This window comes from Trichogramma pretiosum, unplaced genomic scaffold (genome assembly GCF_000599845.2).
Source record: "Trichogramma pretiosum strain Unisexual culture from Peru unplaced genomic scaffold, Tpre_2.0 scaffold162, whole genome shotgun sequence".
In the NCBI taxonomy this organism is placed as follows: Eukaryota; Metazoa; Arthropoda; class Insecta; order Hymenoptera; family Trichogrammatidae; genus Trichogramma; species Trichogramma pretiosum.
Genome location: NW_019640831.1, coordinates 1 through 18,527, shown reverse-complemented (window position 1 = coordinate 18,527; position 18,527 = coordinate 1). Strand labels below are relative to the sequence as shown.

Here is an 18,527-nt window from a genome sequence, read left to right as displayed (position 1 = left end):
AGTGTCCCTCGCGCTTGATGCCGTTAGAGACGCTTGTATATATATAGGTGGTGTTGACACCTTTTACTGCGTACACGCGACGCGGCGTCCCTCGGAAAATCTCATTAGCTCTCACGGCCTAATTCACTTTCGGACACTCGCGCGCGCCGGCTTGGCTATGTAGAGTTAACAAGCAAACTTCATTGCGGCTTTTCGTGGATCGATCTCAATATCACTCATGAAGAGATGTGCCGATTTTCGATGATCGATGTATGCTTAAGACAAATCAATCCAAAAACTGCTGTCTTTTATTATCAAATAATCAAAATGAAAAACGAAAAGCGAAAATCAGGTCCTACTGTGTATTAAGCCTCGAGTTGTACACTGCCAAGTAATCTATACTATTTGTGGAACAAAATGAAAGGTTGTTTTTTTAGTGCGCTCGCGTGATCCAAAAAGTAATCTACAATATTAACATGACCTGCTGACATTATGTTCGCGTAAAATCGAATATTAACGAGTCAGCAGATTTCCATGTAAATGTACTTTCACGTGATTTGAATGAAATTCATAAAATTTACATTAGATTTAATGTACAATTCATGTTTAACTTTTCACAAACAACTCCTTAAATTTAATGTCAATATTTTCAACATCAATTACCGTTACAACATTTTGAAACCCAGCTTATGAATTAATTTTGGGCGCTTTGAGTTATACAATTATTTTGACTTTGCCACATGCAGGTTTACACATCTAAATTACTCGCCATCTACGGGTAGATACTTGAAACCGTATTATCATAATTTAACGTACTTGGAAATTGATCTCAATTTTTTGAAACTATTTAATTTTCTACTTCAAGTCATATAATATGCACTTAATATTCGTAAAATAATCGTAACAGAAAAATTTCGTGTGTTTGTGTTCAACGCAGGTAACGCTGCACATCGCCTACGTGCACGCGTTCGTCAATCCGACCCTCTTCCTCACGCTGCACCGCGGCCTGCGGCAGGGCATGACCGACGTCTGTTGCGGCTGCTGCGAGAGCTTCGCCCGCTGGATCCTCGGCGCCACCGCCCCCGGCAGCCCCGTCATGTCCATCAGCGGCGGCGGTCTCCATCATCAGATCCAACAGCAGCAGCAGCAGCAGCAGCCGCCGCGCTACGACGTGCAGGCGTCGCGCCACACGCAGACGCCCAAGCTGCCCTACGTCACGGCTCAGGCGGCGGCCAGCTGCGACCTCAGCGACGTGGCCCTGCTCAAGCCGCCGCTGCCGCCGCAGCCCAAGCATCACATGCTCGTGAGTCGCTTCGCATATAGATGTAACACGCAAAATCCAATGTGCTCTCGGTCATGTGTAGCTCGTTATATTATATCTATCTGCTCGTTCCTTCCACCGAAGACTACCCTCCGAATTTCAGCTTCCACGTATATTCATCATCTTAATTGGCATCGATGTGCAAGCACAGATATGTATACAAATGCGTTGCCACATGATTGCACCGACAACCCTTTCCTTTTCTGTACTTCTTACCTCTCTGTTACGCTTCAAATGTCTCTATTTACTTTAATTTTTTCAAGTGTTGTAACATTGAATTTTTCTCTTTTATCTCTGAAAATTCTCAAAATGTCTAAATTCAACGAAACGCGTTCGAGTTTCTCTCGTGCACTTTATCAATAATGCTCGTGCGGTTGAAAGAGATTTAATCTGCTCCCAGCTCATCCAGCCTGCCGCGACTCGACAACAAATTTTTATTTACACTTGCATTGACCGTGTCTACTTCACAACAGATTTCCCAGATAACAAGCTTTACAATGTATAATACAATATTTGTGTAGCTCGCATGCAATCAAAAGTGTCCTATGTGTGAGTGTGTGTATGTACCGGCGTGATTTTCCAATAACTACCTTGTATAGTTACAAATAGGATATATAGAGAGAAGCTGATTTGCCGTAAGACGAAATTTATCACGGTTTTACTCAGCTAAGTATATAATGCCAGACACGTAGAAAGAACCCCGAAAACGCTGACACGGCAAGAAGAAATCTATTATTTTTTTTCGCAAGGCAAACAGATATATCTTTGATTTTTTGAAAAATTTTTTTCAATTCTTTCTCGAAACCTAATATCTCCATCAATTATTATCGTTTTTCTTCTGTAAATATCTATCAATGTTTTTTATTCCTTCTAGCTTATTTAAAACTATGGAAAGTTGAGAATTTTTGAGCGAAGATGTCACTTTTGTAACTGGCGACAGCGGAAAATAGGTACTTTCATAAATTATTTTAACGATTGTTCCATATATAAATACTATCATTGCAAGCCAGTATCTAGATAAATGTTCGATATATTTTCGATTAAATAAATTAAACATCACAATTAACAATTCGTATGTAAATTTTTCAACTCAAATAATCCAGTGTGTGTGCATCTCTGTTATGATTTTTATGTGATCGCACTCCCATTTCTTATGCATTGCATGCCTCTCACTTGTGTATATAATAACAAATACTTATTAATGTGATAATATTACGTATAAATAAACAAAAGAAGTGTAAATGACTTTTTGGATTACATATATCTAGATACGACTTTCTTTTTTATAAACTTCCGAGCTTAAATTTAAAATAAATGAGTGTTGAATCGAATTTGATCGGCCTCGTGCAATAAAAACGTGTCTCAATTTATTCATGTAATTTCCCTGATGGAAATGATCATCATTAATAATGGCCTAATGACCCAAAAATAATAATTTAAAATGTTGAAAATATATAACCATTCATTGGTTTATTTAAAAAAAAATTTCTGTTACAATTAGTTAACAAATATTAAGCGCATATTATATGACTTGAAATAGAAAATTACGATAATACAGGTTCAAGTCCTACCTCTAGATGGCGAGTAATTTATATGCGTATATCTGCATGTGTCAAAGTCAAAATAATTGTATAACCCATTAACGCGCAAACGTGCAATTTTGTGCATGAATTTTCCGTTGTAAAAAAATTATAGATAAAGTTAAAATATTTTCTTGAAAATCTATATCCAGGGGTTTTTGGGTATGCTCTTTCAGTATACGGTGTTATTTTTGCGATAAATAAACATTATCATCGTTTATTTTGCCATTAAAAACCAAAAACGTGATTTTTTGACTCAAAATTTTTTTTCAAAGTCGATTTTCTACCTTGCCTTGCCTTCGGAGGGTTCCCATAACACCAGAAATCGTGCACTTTTTCTCTGAACCTTCGAAAAATGCGCTGCCGCGATTTTTATCTTGCCCCTATATTTCTAAAATGGCGAATTTATACTGAGCAGCGGTATAAAAATTCACTCATTTTTTACTCAGAACCTATTTTACATGCGCTAAATATGAACTCAAAAGTACAATTTGGAGTGTAAAAACTTATTTGAAATCGTTTAGAGAATACGTGTGATTTTTTTCAGAATTTTTCAGACCATTTTGAAATTTTTGCCAAATACGACCATTTCCCGGCCTGTCGAAAAAATCCAAAATGTTCCAAAAAAATCTGAAAAATTCTGAAAAAAATTATTAAAAAATTCTAAAAAAAATTCACATGTATTCTTTGAACAAATTTGAACACTTTTCATTGTATGACTTTCTTTTATAAAGTCAATAATTTACAAATAAAAAATAAGGCAATTTTCATATCGCTGCTCGGTATAAATTAGCCATTTTAGAAATATAGGGGCAAGATAAAAATCGCGGCAGCGCATTTTTTGAAGGTTCAGAGAAAAAGTGCACGATTTCTGGTGTTATGGAAACCCTCCGAAGGCAAGGCAAAGTAGAAAATCGACTTTGAAAAAAAATTTTGAGTCAAAAAATCACGTTTTTGGTTTTTAATGGCAAAATAAACGATGATAATGTTTATTTATCGCAAAAATAACACCGTATACTGAAAGAGCATACTCAAAAACCCCTGGGTATGGATTTTCAAGAAAATATTTTTACTTTATCTATAATTTTTTTACAACGGAAAATTCATGCACAAAATTGCACTTTTGCGCGTTAATGGGATAAGTCAAAGCGCCCAAAATTGATTCACATAAAGTATTTTTTCTTGGCTTTTTCATCGACTAAGAGCTAACCGTAAACTGTTGATCATTTTTACCAAGGTTAGAATAAATTATAAGAAAGCAGTGTTCGTTTAACTATAAGAAAGCAAATTTCGTGAATTAAACTAGATTCAAATCCTTACGATTCTATTAATAAGGCATTATTTATTATTTCGATATAGTATAAATTAGGTAACGCGACATCAAAAATAAAATTCGTTTCGTTCTCTTGCGAAAATCGAATCGATAATCGTTTCTCCTTGCCTTACCCGGCTTACTTTCCACTTGTTTTTTTGTGCGCAGGCTGATCGCTCCGATCTCTGGGGCATCTCGTCGTCGCGGCCTAAGAGCACCACCAGCCTGTACGAGGACGAGCTCGCGCGACGCCCGAGTCTGTTACTACCGCCGCCGCCGGAACTGCACGACCTGCACTCGACAATCAGCCCGACTAGCAGCGATTTACCCAGCGAGTAAGCAAATTTTTCTGCGGCTTTTACTGCAAACGATCGCAACACGTCTATGTTATATATCCCCAAGCGCCATTGGAATCACGCCCCCGCTCGGTGTTGGATCATGCAGCGGCAGATGTGGAGCGCGCATTTTTTTATAATCATCACTTAGTTCTAATTAATATATCTCTACTTTTTTCGAGGTAGACGTGCACCCAGCTCCACATTTTCTATATAATTATAAATGATCGACCGACGCTTGTCGCATGCAAATGATGATGAATCATCCATAAATTATCGAATACAATAGAAAATGATCGTCTCAGCGGCTCGTGAGTCGAGAAAAAAAAAGCTTCTTTTATTTTACATTTGATAGGTTTGTTCGTGTGAAATAAATCACTCTTTTTCATTCGATGCAAAAAAAAAATAAATAAATAAATAAATAGATGTTGATTAAAAATATGCCACGTAATATGAATTCTTTCGATGGAATCATTCGTAAGAGATACTTTTTGGTAAATAGAAAAATTACAAAAAGTATTTCTTTCTACAGTATCTACTATAAAAAGATAAATGTTATATACGTATACTTCGTTCCGGATATGCTGTACATATCAATTCAGAAAATGATGAATATTTAAACATTATTATTAATTTATTTAGATCATGATAACGGATATTAATTATGCAAATAGTCGACTCAAAATTTAATTGTGTCCGTAAGCAACTGTAAATAATATAAGTTTCAGTCGAATTGATTTATTATTCATTATCTCTTGTTTGTGAAATTTCGACGAATATATTCAACCAGACTGAAGTTTTTTATACTTGTGGAACGAATTAATTGATCTACAAATAATTTTTAAGGGTTTTCGATTTTACAATTATCCTATAAGCTAACAGTCGAATTAACGAAGTAAATAACAACGATCAACTATCAGAAAATCTCAATGAATCTACTTTACGAACGAACCGTTCGTTTGATATATAATTAATTCGAAAATTATATTTTCAATTATTAAAGCAACGAAATACAATGAGTAATGAGTTTATAATTGTTAGTATTGTGAATTATCTACTGATATTACATCAAAATGCTCTTTGTACATATAACCGATGAGCTTATCAACGACGACGAATTGTATGCTAAGTTTTTTAAACAAAAATTTCCACAAAATTTTACTTCATTGATCACAATATCGATAAAAATTTCATGAACTCATATTATTGTCGGGATTGATTGTTAACATTTATTCAAAACGATAATCCGAACTTTGTTAAGTTTTAAAATTATTAAAACAAATATTGTAAAGATGATTTTTAATTATTCAAATATATATTTGGTGTTTTTAGGGAATGCATTGCGATCTATAGAAGTGCCACTGAAATGATATGATAATGCGAAAGATAATTATCATATGTATCCTTCTTGACATTTCTCGACAAAGATTGTTAGTAATTTTAATCTGATGGAGGTTGTAAATTGTAAAATATTTGATTGTTTGAAATGTTAATAAATTATATCTCGTCTAAGATATCTGGAAAGTTTATAAAATATAACGAATACATCTATCGCGATTATGAGAAATAGTGATAACATGAATAAATAATATACATTATTAAAGTGGAAAAAACTAAATAAATGCCTAATAAAATCAGATTCTAAATTAACGATAGAGCGTAAAAAAGTATCACGCATAACCGCATCCGGCCACGATGTATGTAATTAATGGGTATTGCATTAAAATATTCGTCGCTCTCAACCTCAATTTTCGAATATAACACGGCGATAAGTATAGAAATTATCAACAAATTGTATGTACAACATCTACTCGGTGAATGATGAAAAATGATTAAGTGCGCTAATAGTCATTCTAAATTAGTCCGCCCATCGCTCCAAATATGTTTAAATACTTTGTCAATTAGAATATCAAAGTTTTTATCATCAATGTGCCAACAAGGATAATTGAAAGTTTTTTAATGATAAATTTGAGTGATGTGTAAGTTGCGTAAACGTTGGAAAATAGTAGGAAAAACATTTCGCATCTTCCAAGCTTTTCTATAATCGTGTGCTGATTTTTTGAATTCGACGAATAAATTAAGAATAATAACAATCAACAATGAGTGATCAACCATATTCTATCAGTTCCCGATTCGATTGGAAAAATTTAGCACCTTATTAAATCAAAATATAAAACTCTAACTTGAAAATCAATTCACTTTTTTAACTTGTATAATTGATTTTTCCTTTATAAATAATTATTGATTAAGAGCTTGCCGGCACCCAAAAATTGGTTTTCATCGCTTTTTTAAAAAATTCAATAGCCTCAATCAATTATCACAGATCTCTTGAAACTCAAAGATAAAAAAATATCGTTCTCGAAAAAGTTATAAAAAAAAAAAACAATTTAAGGTGCCCAAGAGCTTTTTTATGAAAATTACATAAAATATTTTATAAACAATCATACTCAACAAATGCTCGTGACTGATTTTCAAAATTTTTACCAAAGTTCCTCTAGGTAGATACTAAAAAATTTTTTATCATTGTTTAGAAGGTAAACATTTCATTGAAATTAGATTGTAGTATATGAAAACGTAAAGATGTTTATAAATCGTGCACACTCACAGCAGATCATTGCATCAATCTCCTATAAATCATTGCAGTCACGAAAAAATGTAACGTATGGATATGAGAATGAGAGAAAATAAGTGGCCAATTCAAAGGTGAATAAAAAAGAAAATAATAAATACTACACAAACAAATTGTGCCTAAAAGTATTAAAAACTAAACCAATTGTAAAAGTATTAAAAGCTTAAAGTGTTTTCCATTATATTTTTTGTCTTCATATGTAACAATATTCGAGTAGAAAACTTGTACCTATAGATCTAAAAGTAATATTGATTATTACTCAAGTACGATCATAACGTGAAGGCGAATTCACGACTTCAGAAATTCATGTAACCATTATACTTAAACATGTATTATAATAAACTGTATATATATTATCAAAAATCTAACAACTAATTTAATAACAAATAATTATTTCATCAATTAATTAGAATTTTCATAGCACTTGTGCATAATAATATGCACGATGGCATTTTTTGTCATATCTTAGAAAGTGAGCTTTTTCTTAAGAAATCCTTCAGTGAATTCTTTTTTGTAATTCGGCTCATCAGCCGAATTCGATCGACAGCCCCAGGAAATAAACTTTCAATTCAAGTTTCATGGATAATTTCGGCTACTGTACGCATTACAAACTACTAAATTTTAAACACTCGAGAATTTAGAAAATTCATTTAATAGCATAAAAATGTCATAATTAATTAAATAATTTAGAATCATTATTTTAATAAAAATCTCTGGGTTTAATAAAAATATTTGTTTTTACAATGTATCGAGTTTTTACTATATTACAACAACAATCTATGTACAACTACCTATGATTTAGGACACACCCATATTGTTTACAACATTATACGAACTTCATATACTTTTTAAGCAATATCCTAAATGCCTAGGAAAAAACAGTATTGTCTAAACCGTTTCATGCATTTCTAAGAATACAGAAACGTAAGTAATCATTTTTCATAATAAATTTGTCGTGTAGAAAAAAAAACAAATTTGATTAATAACTAGTTCTGGTTTGTTATGAGCTTAGAATTCAAATTTTTTTGGCTCGAAATTAGTGATTTTCTTAAGCTTTGAATTGTCTTCCTCAATCTAAAAAGGAATGAATTGATCCTCATCGATCTGAATAGAGACGATTTCGTCCTCTGCCAATTGAGTTTCTTGATTACTATCTTCGTTTTGTCTCAAAGTATTAATGAAATTGCAAAGCTCATCTTCGTTATTAATATTAACTATTGACTCTTTCGGTAAAGTGGTACTCAATAAGCCGACCCTTGGTTCAAATCCGAACATAGCCTTGTAAGGAGATTGCCTTATATCAGAATGGTACATTCTATTTTTCATGAACTGCACAAAAGGCAGTGCGTCAACCCATGTACTTGTTTTGTTATCTGCTAACCAGGTGACAATCATATTTACTATGTCTTGATTAGATATTCCGACTGAAGTCTGGGACTGGCTAAGGCGAGGTTTCCCATGAACTAAAACCAATTCAGGCCACAATTTTTTTAATTCTCTGATCACAGCATGAACAAAATCTCTGCCATGATCAGAATGTAGCAAGCACGGGGCACCAAATGTTGAAAAAATCCTTACTAGACAATGTGCAATCTAAATTTACAAAAATGTATAGATTATTAATATTTTTTTATATGAATAGTATTAGTAGTGGCGTAGCAATAATATCATGTACCTCTTCTGCATTTTTTGTTTTCAAGGGGTTCAAGACAGTAAATTTAGTTAAAAGGTCTTGATAAACCAAAATCCATTTATAATTGTCGGTTCTATGTGATTGAAAGTCGATCAAATCGACTTGGCACCTGGCATATATTCTGTCATGCAATATAGGTTTAGATTCCAATCTCCGCTTCTTTTTTGTTTTTGTTTGGTTACAAGTTTGACACATACCAAGGAATAAGGTTATCAATTCGCGCGTCACGTTGGCGTAATTTCTTGATGTTTCCTTGAGTAGACGGTCTCGTGCGGCGTGCCCAGTCGCAATATGCGCATTTTCAATTATATCGTAGATATCTTCCAAGGGCGCGTAATATTTTAATCCTGCGTTAGCCTTGCGCTTGGCGATAAGTTTTTTGATACCATCCACTTCTATAACGTCGAATCTACTTAGACGCCTATATTGCTGAGGAGTCTTCTTTGATGATAATTTTGCCCTTAGGATATCTTCAATTATTTCATCATATTGACTTTTATCAATCACCTTATAATGGCCACCTTTACTTGCTTCTTTAAAAAACTCCTCTCTTAGGTTCACGGAAGTTGATTGAATATTTTCAGACATTTTAGCTAGTAACGGTTATGAGAAATTAACAAAAGTATACACGAACTGTGCTGAATGTACGAAGTGAAAGAAAACAAACCTTGACACATGTGAGACTAACCTGCTAACTAGCATCGTCTATAGTTATCATTATTATGTATAAAAATTCAAATTTTCATAGTATTACGCTTAAATTAAAGGCTTCACATTATTTTTTGATTTCTATAAAATGCCTAAAATGATGTGGGCTGTTTTTACCAAGGCATTTTGAGTATAATCAATTCCGCCTCAATTCACGTTTCGCCGCGGTAACCCTACATGTGAAAATGTAAATGTCAGCCTAGCAGAACAGTATTAGTTTTAAACTCGGAGGCCAATACGTATCTCAATCCTATTTTATAACGTAGGACTTGAGTACGATTTTGCTTGTGAGTTCGAAACGATACCTTTTTGCGCTGAGACGATGAAAAATCTTAATGGTTTGATAAATATTACCTATTTTAAGAAAAAATTAAAAAAAAAAGATTTCAATGCATAAAAATTGTAATAACGAACTGCACGTACTAATTACATGGTTACTATAATTCTCCCATTACTTCGTAAAATTGAACAATTAATTATGTAAAGTGTAAGTAAGTAGCACAGGTTTTGTCATTAAAAATAATAAAATTTAATTTTTTTTGGTCGATACAATGGCGTAACATCTTGGCGATAAAGACCTATTCATTGTCGGTAAAAGATAACTATCAACACTATTTTCCTTAAGATAAAATAATCTATCAACGAGTACCAAAGATTCTGCAGCATTTTGCAGTAAATACTGTAAACCTGTGTACAACTCAACGTCCTTTTGACTGCTGCTTTTTTCATTCCACAGCCTTTTAATACTTTCCTCAATTTCTTCAGTCCAAGGTATCACTTTATCGCTCTCTGATTCATGCAGAGAGTACCGATTCATTGAATCCTTCAAGTAACTTTCGAAATCGCCGCACTGTGTTTTCCTGGTAGCTTTGCAAACATGTTTTTTCAGTCGAAAACCATCTATAAAAAGTATGTCAAAATATTTAGAAATAAAAAAAACCACTAATTTTATTTCAAAAAATAAGTTCTTACTCTCAGAAGTATACAGTTCCAGGACGGCTCGGGCAAGAACGTGAAAAGCGTGTTCGTCGTGAGCCTGCTCAGACATATTTTCCCAGCGATCTGGCGTTTCTTGACAAGCCAATCTCATAAAAGTTCGGCCAAATAATTTTCCAACGTCTGCATGACTCTTTTTTAAGGCATTTTTTAAAATATTTGATAAAGGGAAGCCCTTGAAGCAGTTTTCGCTACTTCCAGTTTCATAAGCAGTTTCCTGCTCGAGCTTATGATAGCAACAAGATACTAGAATAAACATGTGAGCCTGCTTCATATTCAAGTATAAGTTTGACATGTTTACGCTGAGGTCACCACACGCGTGTAATCCTATCAAACACACTTTTTCATCACTTGATTCACTGAACTCAGTCTTTAAAATATTTTCAATTTCATCTAAAGAGTCTTTTGTGACATTACAACACACATATTTCACTAAACCTTTCGACTCAGGAAAATACTGATTCTGTCGATTCCGAGCTATGTCTATGTTTTTCTGTCTTGACTCCAAAGCCAAAACTTTGTATCCATAAAGATAATGCAATAGTTGACCGATGTAGCCCTAATAATAGAAAAAAATTGTTACACACAAAAATAAATTATGAATAAAATAATTAGTGCATTCAACTTACTAAACCAGCACCAAGATCAATAATTAATGATATATTTGAAGATCGACAGTGATCGTTAATGACTTTGGATAGATTGTAAATTTCATGTTTTTTCTTGTCGCTCATGAACTTCGCAAATACTTTGGGTAACTGTTGAGGTTCAGCAGATATGTCTTGAATAGGTAATTTATCAAACTTTTTACATTTTACAATAAAGTTAATAAGTGTTTCGGGCAATACCACCTGGAAAAGATAAATTCAAATTATCGATTTTTTCATGAAATTACTTAAAAAATGAACTAGCATAGGAGCACCCTTACTTCGATCTGTTTTTTGGCAACTAAATTATTTAACTTATCAATTTCAATATTTCTGAGCGAATCCAACCAATCAGGTGGAAATTCATCCAGAGCACCCGGGTATAAAACTTTGGTAGTTGGTAATGTGTAGAGCCATTGGAACTTCTCGAAGAACTCTATAGCTTTTTTCAAATAATCTGGATCATTCAGCGTGCTGTCCACCATCCTGTAATAAAGTTCAACTTTCGATGAGAAATTGAAAATTCTACTTCGGATTATGAATGCTGCAAAAATGGCGTAAAAATTGCATAGTTAGTTAAATAAAACAGAATCATTTTTTAAATAAAAATGTCTTTATTTAATAAAAATATTTTTGTCTTTACATTATGTCAAATTTTTGTTTTTTTTTTATTAAATTAAAACAACAGTCTATGTACAATTGAAAAACTAGTAACAACGTGATTTAATGCGATTAAATAACAAAACGTTATAAATTTTTAAATAGCTTGAGCTTGATCTTGCTCGTCTTGCTCGTGAACTACCCAATTCTCGGACTGTCTGGTCAGCAAATCTGAGTTTTGCGGTCCAATTAAAGCTCGACCAACTTGAGCGTTTGCGCCTGATTTCAAATATTTTCCAGCTACCTCCATGAGCTGCTCCTTCGTTACGGACTTTATGAGCTCTCTGTGCTTTTGAATATCGTCGTAGCTAACTCCGTGGGTGAATTTCGTCATTCCTCGAGATCCCGGAGCCACGGGCCCATCGATCGCTTGGAAAAGTCCGAGCTTGGCTTCGACCATCTCGGCATCGGAGATATTGTATTTCATCAGAAAGTCGTAGGTTTCGTCGAAAATGTCGAATGTTCGCGTTGAATTAGGATCTCTGTACGAGTAGTACATGAAGCATCCATCAGCTGCCAATTTTGCTCCTCCACCATAGGCGCCTCCCTTTTCTCTGATTTCAGGGTGCAGGTAAATCGAGGAAATTAATTTTGAAAGTACGCGCAGTGGTGCGTGTTCGGGATGACTGTATGGAACGGTCAGTACAATTTTTGATGCATAATTTACAGAGCAAGGCAGAACGTGATGAATGGCTGTATTGTTAGAATTAAGTGGACCATTCGATGTAATGGTAGGTTCTTTACTTATTTGAGAACCCTTCAAAGCACTGTAGAACTGTTCCATTCCTTTCAGAATATTTTCTTTTGATTCCTCGGTTAAATTAATGGCTGATCTCAATTGAGACTTTTGTAATACTTGACTAGCAATTTCTTGAATTTGACTAAGAACTGGAGATAAATCTTTCATCTGAGCAATATATTTCATTCTATTAACATATTCTAGACCAGATAAACTTTCTTTCAACATAGCTACAGGCGATACTAAACTAGCAGCTGAACTCATGGCGTACAAATGACCAGATTGAGTTATTCCATTGGTCAAATCAGCTGCAATCATTTTGACTAAGGTTTCGAATCTTGGAAGATCTGTTAATTCGACTCTGTTGAATAACTCTTCCCACAGTTTCCACATTTCATTTGAATTTTGCTCCAAACAGTAGGATGAAATGATTATACCTTGTTCGTATTTATTTAGATCATCTTTCTTTTCAACAACATGATTGGAAAAATGTAGACCACCAGTTTTCAAATTGATGAGTCTATCCAAACTTCTGTAATCATGATTTTTAGTTCCCATTCTAACAACTACATTATTGAAAATAGGTAATAAAGACTTCAATTCATTTGACAAATTGTGAGTGTTCAATATTCCACGATAATAGCATACACCATTTGTTGGTTGTACAGCCAATTGCACAGGTACTTCAGATAGTTCCACATCAATTAAATTGTATCTATCAACATCTTTTTTTAGATCTTTAATTGATAGACTTGGTAAACTGCCATCGTCCTCAACTTTTTCCTGCTCTTTCAATAATAATTGACCCTTGGTATAAACTTCATCTTTTTGCCGAGGAGTTAAACTTTGAAGTTTTGATTCCAATAATTTTTTTTCAGCTTCAGCAACTCTAGTTTCGTATTCTGGATTCGGTGACATAGTCAAAACAAGCTTGTGGTTATTTTTTAATAAATATTTTTCAACTAATGATACTAAATATTTAGGATCTTTTTCAATAGTTTCCCTGAAAGTTTTTATAGCTTCATTTACTTTTAATGAGTCAATGATGTCACCATCGTGATTCCATAAAGGAGATACATTGAAAAGTAAATTAAGACCAAAATTAGATGATTGATGCTTCATGTGAAGTTCAATACCGTGAAGAATTGTTTCAATGTGATCTTTGCTAAATCCCTCTTCTATAACTTTTTCTACAGTTTTATTATAGATTTCTTCAACAGTTTTAAAATCTTTTTCTTGAACACCTTGTAAACTTACAATAAATATTGTATCTTTGCACTGAGATTCATACCCAGTCATAGGGCCAAAACCTGTACCAATGTTAGTATCCACTAAACTTTTGTAGAAAGCAGAGTTTGGACCATCCAATAATAATTGAGATAGAATATAAATATTGAAACATTCTTGAATATCATTAATTTCATTACAAAGGCTAGCAATGGCGATTGAATTTTGCCTAGAAGAATCTGCGATTAAAGGATCAGGCCTACATTCAATATGTTTTCTCCTTGGGGCATCCCACCGTTTTTCTGATGGTACTATTGTTTCTGAAGTATCTTTTTTATCGTATGATGCCAAATATTTATTATTAACAAACTTCAAGTGATCTTTTAAAGGAAAGTTACCATAAGAGAAAAATCTTGAATTTGAAGGATGGTAATGAGTAGAATGAAAGTCTACTAAGTCTTGATGTTTAAGCAAAGGAATTTCAGCAGGATCTCCACCTGATATTACACCATAGGTATGGCTAGGAAGAATAGAATTCAATAACTGAGTTGCAAAAATATTCTGGTTGCTATTAAAAACTCCTTTCATTTCATTGAATACAACACCTTTGAATATTATGGGCGAATTTTTGTCATTTGGATCTGTATGTTCTAACCTCCAGCCTTCTTGAGCAAAATCTAATTCACGTAACTTAGGCTTGAAAACACTGTCCATATACACTGATTGTAAATTTTGATAATCTTGAAAATTTTGTGTAGAAAATGGATACATAGTATAATCGGGTGCTGTCATAGCATTCATAAAGGTGGCTAGAGATCTGCGAAGCATTTTAAAGAAAGGTTCTTTGCAAGGATATGTTTCACTACCACATAAACTTAAATGTTCCAATATATGAGGTAATCCTGTAGAATCTTTTGGAGTTGTTCGAAAGTTAATTGAAAACACGTTGTTGCTATCATCACGATCCAGGTGAAGGTACTGAGCTCCAGTATTCAAATGAGTGAGTTTGACAGCAGTGAGAAACATCTCCTTGACAGGTGTAATTTCATCAATGATAAATCCTTCAATGACTTGTCCTTCTTTGTACTGAGTAGCAGCATTGCTAGCCACTGAAGCATCTTTGTTTAAAGTATGTAAACTCAACGATGTGACGGCATGAAATTTAGTTTTGTTCATTAAACCCAGGCTTTTTAGCCAAGATTTTCTGGTAATTACTGGGTGTCGAAACATGGTAAATAATCTGGTATTCCTGTAAAGATACAAACTTTGCAGTAATACTCGAACGCGCTTTGAAACGCATTAAAAATTTATCATGTAAGTACTTAAATTTTACACTAGCAATTCAAATTGTTCATAAAAGTACTCAGACGATTGTAATCAATGGATCAATAGATAAAATAAAATTCACACATTTTATAAACAATTATTGATAAAAGCTTAAATGTATATTATGTTTACCTGATAATGAGACACTATTTTTGATAAGAAAATTGTACAGTTTTTCAAAATTTCGATTCAAATTTAAATTAAGAACTAAGAAAAATCTAAACGTGATGCAGAATCTTGTTGATCAAACACCGCACACGCGACACACGTTAAATTTCATCATGTTATTCTGCATTGGTTATCTCTGTTTCACACGGAGGTTGCGGTGCGCAGGTTGCGCATTCAAAACATTCTCTTACCAACAGTCGGCGCGTTTCATGAAATTCTCGTATTCATTAAAAAAATATTTTTTTCTGTAGTTAAGTAAAAAGTTATTATTAAATAACTATTTTTTTGTTTTATAAACGCGTCTTTTTTATCAAATAAATAATAAATTTTAGCAATTTTGGTTTCCTTTTAAAATTAAAGAGGAAAATGACAGCAATAAAAATAGATAAGAGAAAATTTCTTCGATTTATTTATACCTGTTTGAACAACCTGCCCTGCTTTATACTGCTTCGATTGAAAAGCTCGAAAAAATCTGCGCGCTTCGTGCGGTTTATAATCGGCAGTGCGATGCCAAAAGCAGCAGAGAAAAACAAATCTGACGGTCGCCGAACCACGAAATTTCAAGATCTCATGTTTCAATCTCATTATCTTATTTTCATCTACTGTTAGCCAAGCTAATTGTGCTTAAGATACTTCAGATGTATTTTGAGGGATCGGCATGTAACAGAAACATTTCAAGTGAGAATTTTATCAATGAATTTGATAAAGAATTTGAAACTCTTTCAAATGGTCACAAAGATACACGCGTTAATACAAATAATATAATGAATGTGTCATATGTCAGGTTATGTGCGATTAAATAAATACGTGTATAAATATCAAAGCTAATATCATTAGTATAGCTGAAAAGGGATATTAAACTTTATCGATCTAAAACAACTTGACAAAAGTTAGACAACCTGGTCAACTGGACAATTGGAAGCTGAAAGGATACATCTCATAACGGGAAAAGATGATTTGTGTAAACTCTCCAAGGTTTGTTTCAAAAATTTCATTATTTATCAAGTGAACAAACTTTAAGAGAATACGTTTTACTATTTACTTATCATAAGAATAATACGTTTTACTGTTGAATTGTATATTTACGATCTAGAGAAAAATAGATCAAGCCTTATTATGTAGTTTAATCCATAGTTAAAAGTAAAATTTTGTACTAAACTTATCAATGACAAAATGCTGTTATTTGACGACTCATTTATAAATTTAAATAATATGTAACATTAAATACATCAAGTTATTTGATCAGTTATATCGTTTTTATTAAAACGTTATGCTAAGGATGTTAGTGAAACATTATTAAAAACCAAATATCAGAGTAAAATTTTATATCAATTACTTGATTACAGGTCAAACCAATCACTGTTGTTGTTGTTGCTGCTGCTGCGGAGAGCTTACTTCCTGTTGTATTATTCGGCTGATGGTTCAGTACTTGACTAAAACCAAACAATTGATCTGAGACTACTTGACATTCAGTGAATGATAGATATTCTTAAAGGAGTTGTTGTGTTATGGAACTGCAGGATCTTGCACTTCTCTTACTTAAAAGTTAGAAAAATAATATACTTTAAAACATAAAATTACAATTTTTCTCATTATTTTCTTGATACTATATTATTATTATAAATTTTCAGATGTATTAAGAACTGCTGATCCAAAGCCAGCTTTCCCAGATGCTGATGCTGAATCTTTAGTAGACTCCATGCCACAAAAACAAGCGATGTAACATCAAGATGTTCTTGCTGCTAATAATAAGATTTTCAAAGTTCAAGGAAAGGGGCTCTTGATTAATGCGCCAAAAAAGTTGTTAAAGTTTTGGTTGTTGGAAGTACAGCAAATAACAACAATATAGTACTTCTTTGCAGTACAGGTAATTAATTTTAACAATAGACAAATTTGAATTTATAAAATTATGTTAATTGATCTATTTTTCGAAGGTACTATGGGGTTGATAATCCCGGAATAAGTTCTTCAACAGACATAAACGGTGAAACAGAGATGGATAGTACTGGATCATCTTCTAGTGTACAATGGGTACATTGTTTAAGTTAAAAAACAATCATAATATGCATGTAATAATGCAGATTTGTGTGAGTATGTATAGAGATAATGTGTGATATGTGCCTAGATAATATAAACGATTGATGCATATAAAGCGATTATTATATCACAAATAATTTAAGAATCATTATTTAAAAATATAAGTAAAAATGATACTTGAGTAAAATATCCCTTATAAAAATTTCCAATAGGATCCCGCGAAATTCCTATTGGAATCCTATAGGACTCCTGTAGGAATTTCGCGAGATCCTATAGGAAATTTTTATAAGGGATAATATTACTCAAAAAACAATTTTCATTTGCAGCAAGTTAAATTCTTGTAGAAACAAAAATGTAAAATATTATTATATATTTATAAAAATAAAAAAGATTTAACTAAATTCTTTCTAGTTTTCTAATGCTGATTACCCTGAAATTGTGATCCTTGAATTGTGTACTTTTTAAAAGTAAATGTTGAACTGCTAGATAAATTGATAATTAAATGATCATAAAATCATACAATTTTCACAAGCTCATAATGCACCCTTTGGAAGGTTCTTTTTCAATGATCAAAATGTCATAAATCAAACTACTTAAAGATCAGGCTTTCATTGCATCACTAAGTAAACTAAGACGCTTTTTATAACGTAGAGAATGATTGGAAATATTAACAGGTGAAGTAAGTCACGTTTTTTTAAGATAACTGCTGAATATTTTTTTGGTAAACTGCTTTGAGTCAATAAAAATTAAGGAAAGTCAGAAAGAATTTTTTAACAAGAATATCAATCTGATCTGAATCTGAAGTATCAGTGCTCAAGTTGTTTTTGATTTACAGTAAATTTAAAAACACCCCAAAAAATAACAATATGAAATTATATTAAAGTAACATCAATGAACTACATTATTAATTCATGCAATATCAAATATTTTTATATTTATTTTTTGGGAATGACAAAACTGACTCATCGAATAACAACAAATAATTATGATTCTTTAAATAGATAATTTTAATAATTTTATGTACATTATTTACACTACTTATTATTTAGTGGTAATTTACAGGTCTGCAATACTCCACTTGTAATCTTCTTTTTTAACTGCTTTCTTCATGTTCAATTTATCAGACAAAAAATTTTTTATAAATTATCTGTAACGAAAGTATGATTCATT

General features: G+C 32.7%; 4 protein-coding genes and 1 long non-coding RNA gene across 7 annotated transcripts in view; 2 read left to right on the top strand and 3 right to left on the bottom strand.

Moving 5' to 3' along the window:
* Positions 1 to 7,238, top strand: part of LOC106653314 — a 95,082-nt gene extending 87,844 nt beyond the window's left edge. The window contains exons 6-8 of one of the 2 annotated variants that reach the window (XR_002763677.1): positions 917 to 1,282; positions 2,175 to 2,250; positions 4,361 to 4,427. Coding sequence is in view for 1 of the 2 variants with exons in the window: in XM_023463421.1 (XP_023319189.1) it covers positions 917 to 1,282; positions 4,361 to 4,531 (537 nt within the window). In the remaining variant the exon portion in view is untranslated. Of the gene's footprint in view, positions 1 to 916; positions 1,283 to 2,174; positions 2,251 to 4,360 lie in introns of both variants that reach the window. The other variant, XM_023463421.1, reaches the window with a different exon arrangement.
* A 593-nt stretch (positions 7,239 to 7,831) lies between these two features.
* LOC106653466 (KRAB-A domain-containing protein 2-like) lies at positions 7,832 to 9,877 on the bottom strand. Of its 2 annotated transcripts, none has more exons than XM_014372915.2 (3): positions 9,517 to 9,877; positions 8,832 to 9,442; positions 7,832 to 8,749 (listed from the first exon to the last, which is right to left on the bottom strand). In XM_014372915.2, exons 1-3 carry the CDS (start codon positions 9,524 to 9,526, stop codon positions 8,231 to 8,233), a joined length of 1,140 nt encoding a protein of 379 aa, XP_014228401.1. In that variant the 5' UTR covers positions 9,527 to 9,877; the 3' UTR covers positions 7,832 to 8,230. The 2 variants fall into 2 exon arrangements, with proteins under 2 accessions (XP_014228401.1, XP_014228402.1); XM_014372916.2 differs by having other exon boundaries at positions 9,538 to 9,877.
* Positions 9,878 to 10,014: 137 nt separating this feature from the next.
* On the bottom strand, positions 10,015 to 16,735 carry LOC106653315 (protein RRNAD1-like). The gene is made up of 5 exons (XM_023463424.1): positions 16,657 to 16,735; positions 11,482 to 11,686; positions 11,183 to 11,404; positions 10,530 to 11,112; positions 10,015 to 10,457 (listed from the first exon to the last, which is right to left on the bottom strand). The coding sequence occupies exons 2-5, from the start codon at positions 11,683 to 11,685 to the stop codon at positions 10,087 to 10,089; spliced, it is 1,380 nt and encodes a 459-aa protein (XP_023319192.1). The 5' UTR covers position 11,686; positions 16,657 to 16,735; the 3' UTR covers positions 10,015 to 10,086.
* Positions 11,833 to 15,435, bottom strand: LOC106653432 (presequence protease, mitochondrial). The gene is made up of 2 exons (XM_014372871.2): positions 15,285 to 15,435; positions 11,833 to 15,075 (listed from the first exon to the last, which is right to left on the bottom strand). Exon 2 carries the CDS (start codon positions 15,054 to 15,056, stop codon positions 11,958 to 11,960), a length of 3,099 nt encoding a protein of 1,032 aa, XP_014228357.1. The 5' UTR covers positions 15,057 to 15,075; positions 15,285 to 15,435; the 3' UTR covers positions 11,833 to 11,957.
* LOC111694622 lies at positions 15,948 to 17,537 on the top strand. Its single transcript, XR_002763678.1, has 4 exons — positions 15,948 to 16,295; positions 16,667 to 16,865; positions 16,952 to 17,187; positions 17,255 to 17,537. It is a non-coding gene; the product is annotated as an uncharacterized LOC111694622 (long non-coding RNA).
* Positions 17,538 to 18,527: the final 990 nt, after the last annotated feature.

Bases quoted from the DNA above. Each gene is read 5' to 3' on its own strand.
- LOC106653466 (XM_014372915.2), bottom strand. The intron at 8,750-8,831 runs GTACATGATATT...TTGTAAATTTAG, and splicing joins AAACAAAAAATGCAGAAGAG to ATTGCACATTGTCTAGTAAG.
- LOC106653432 (XM_014372871.2), bottom strand. From the start codon at position 15,056: ATGTTTCGACACCCAGTAATTACCAGAAAATCTTGGCTAAAAAGCCTG.
- LOC106653315 (XM_023463424.1), bottom strand. From the start codon at position 11,685: ATGGTGGACAGCACGCTGAATGATCCAGATTATTTGAAAAAAGCTATA. The intron at 11,405-11,481 runs GTAAGGGTGCTC...TATCTTTTCCAG, and splicing joins TTGCCAAAAAACAGATCGAA to GTGGTATTGCCCGAAACACT. The intron at 11,113-11,182 runs GTAAGTTGAATG...TTCTATTATTAG, and splicing joins TTGATCTTGGTGCTGGTTTA to GGCTACATCGGTCAACTATT.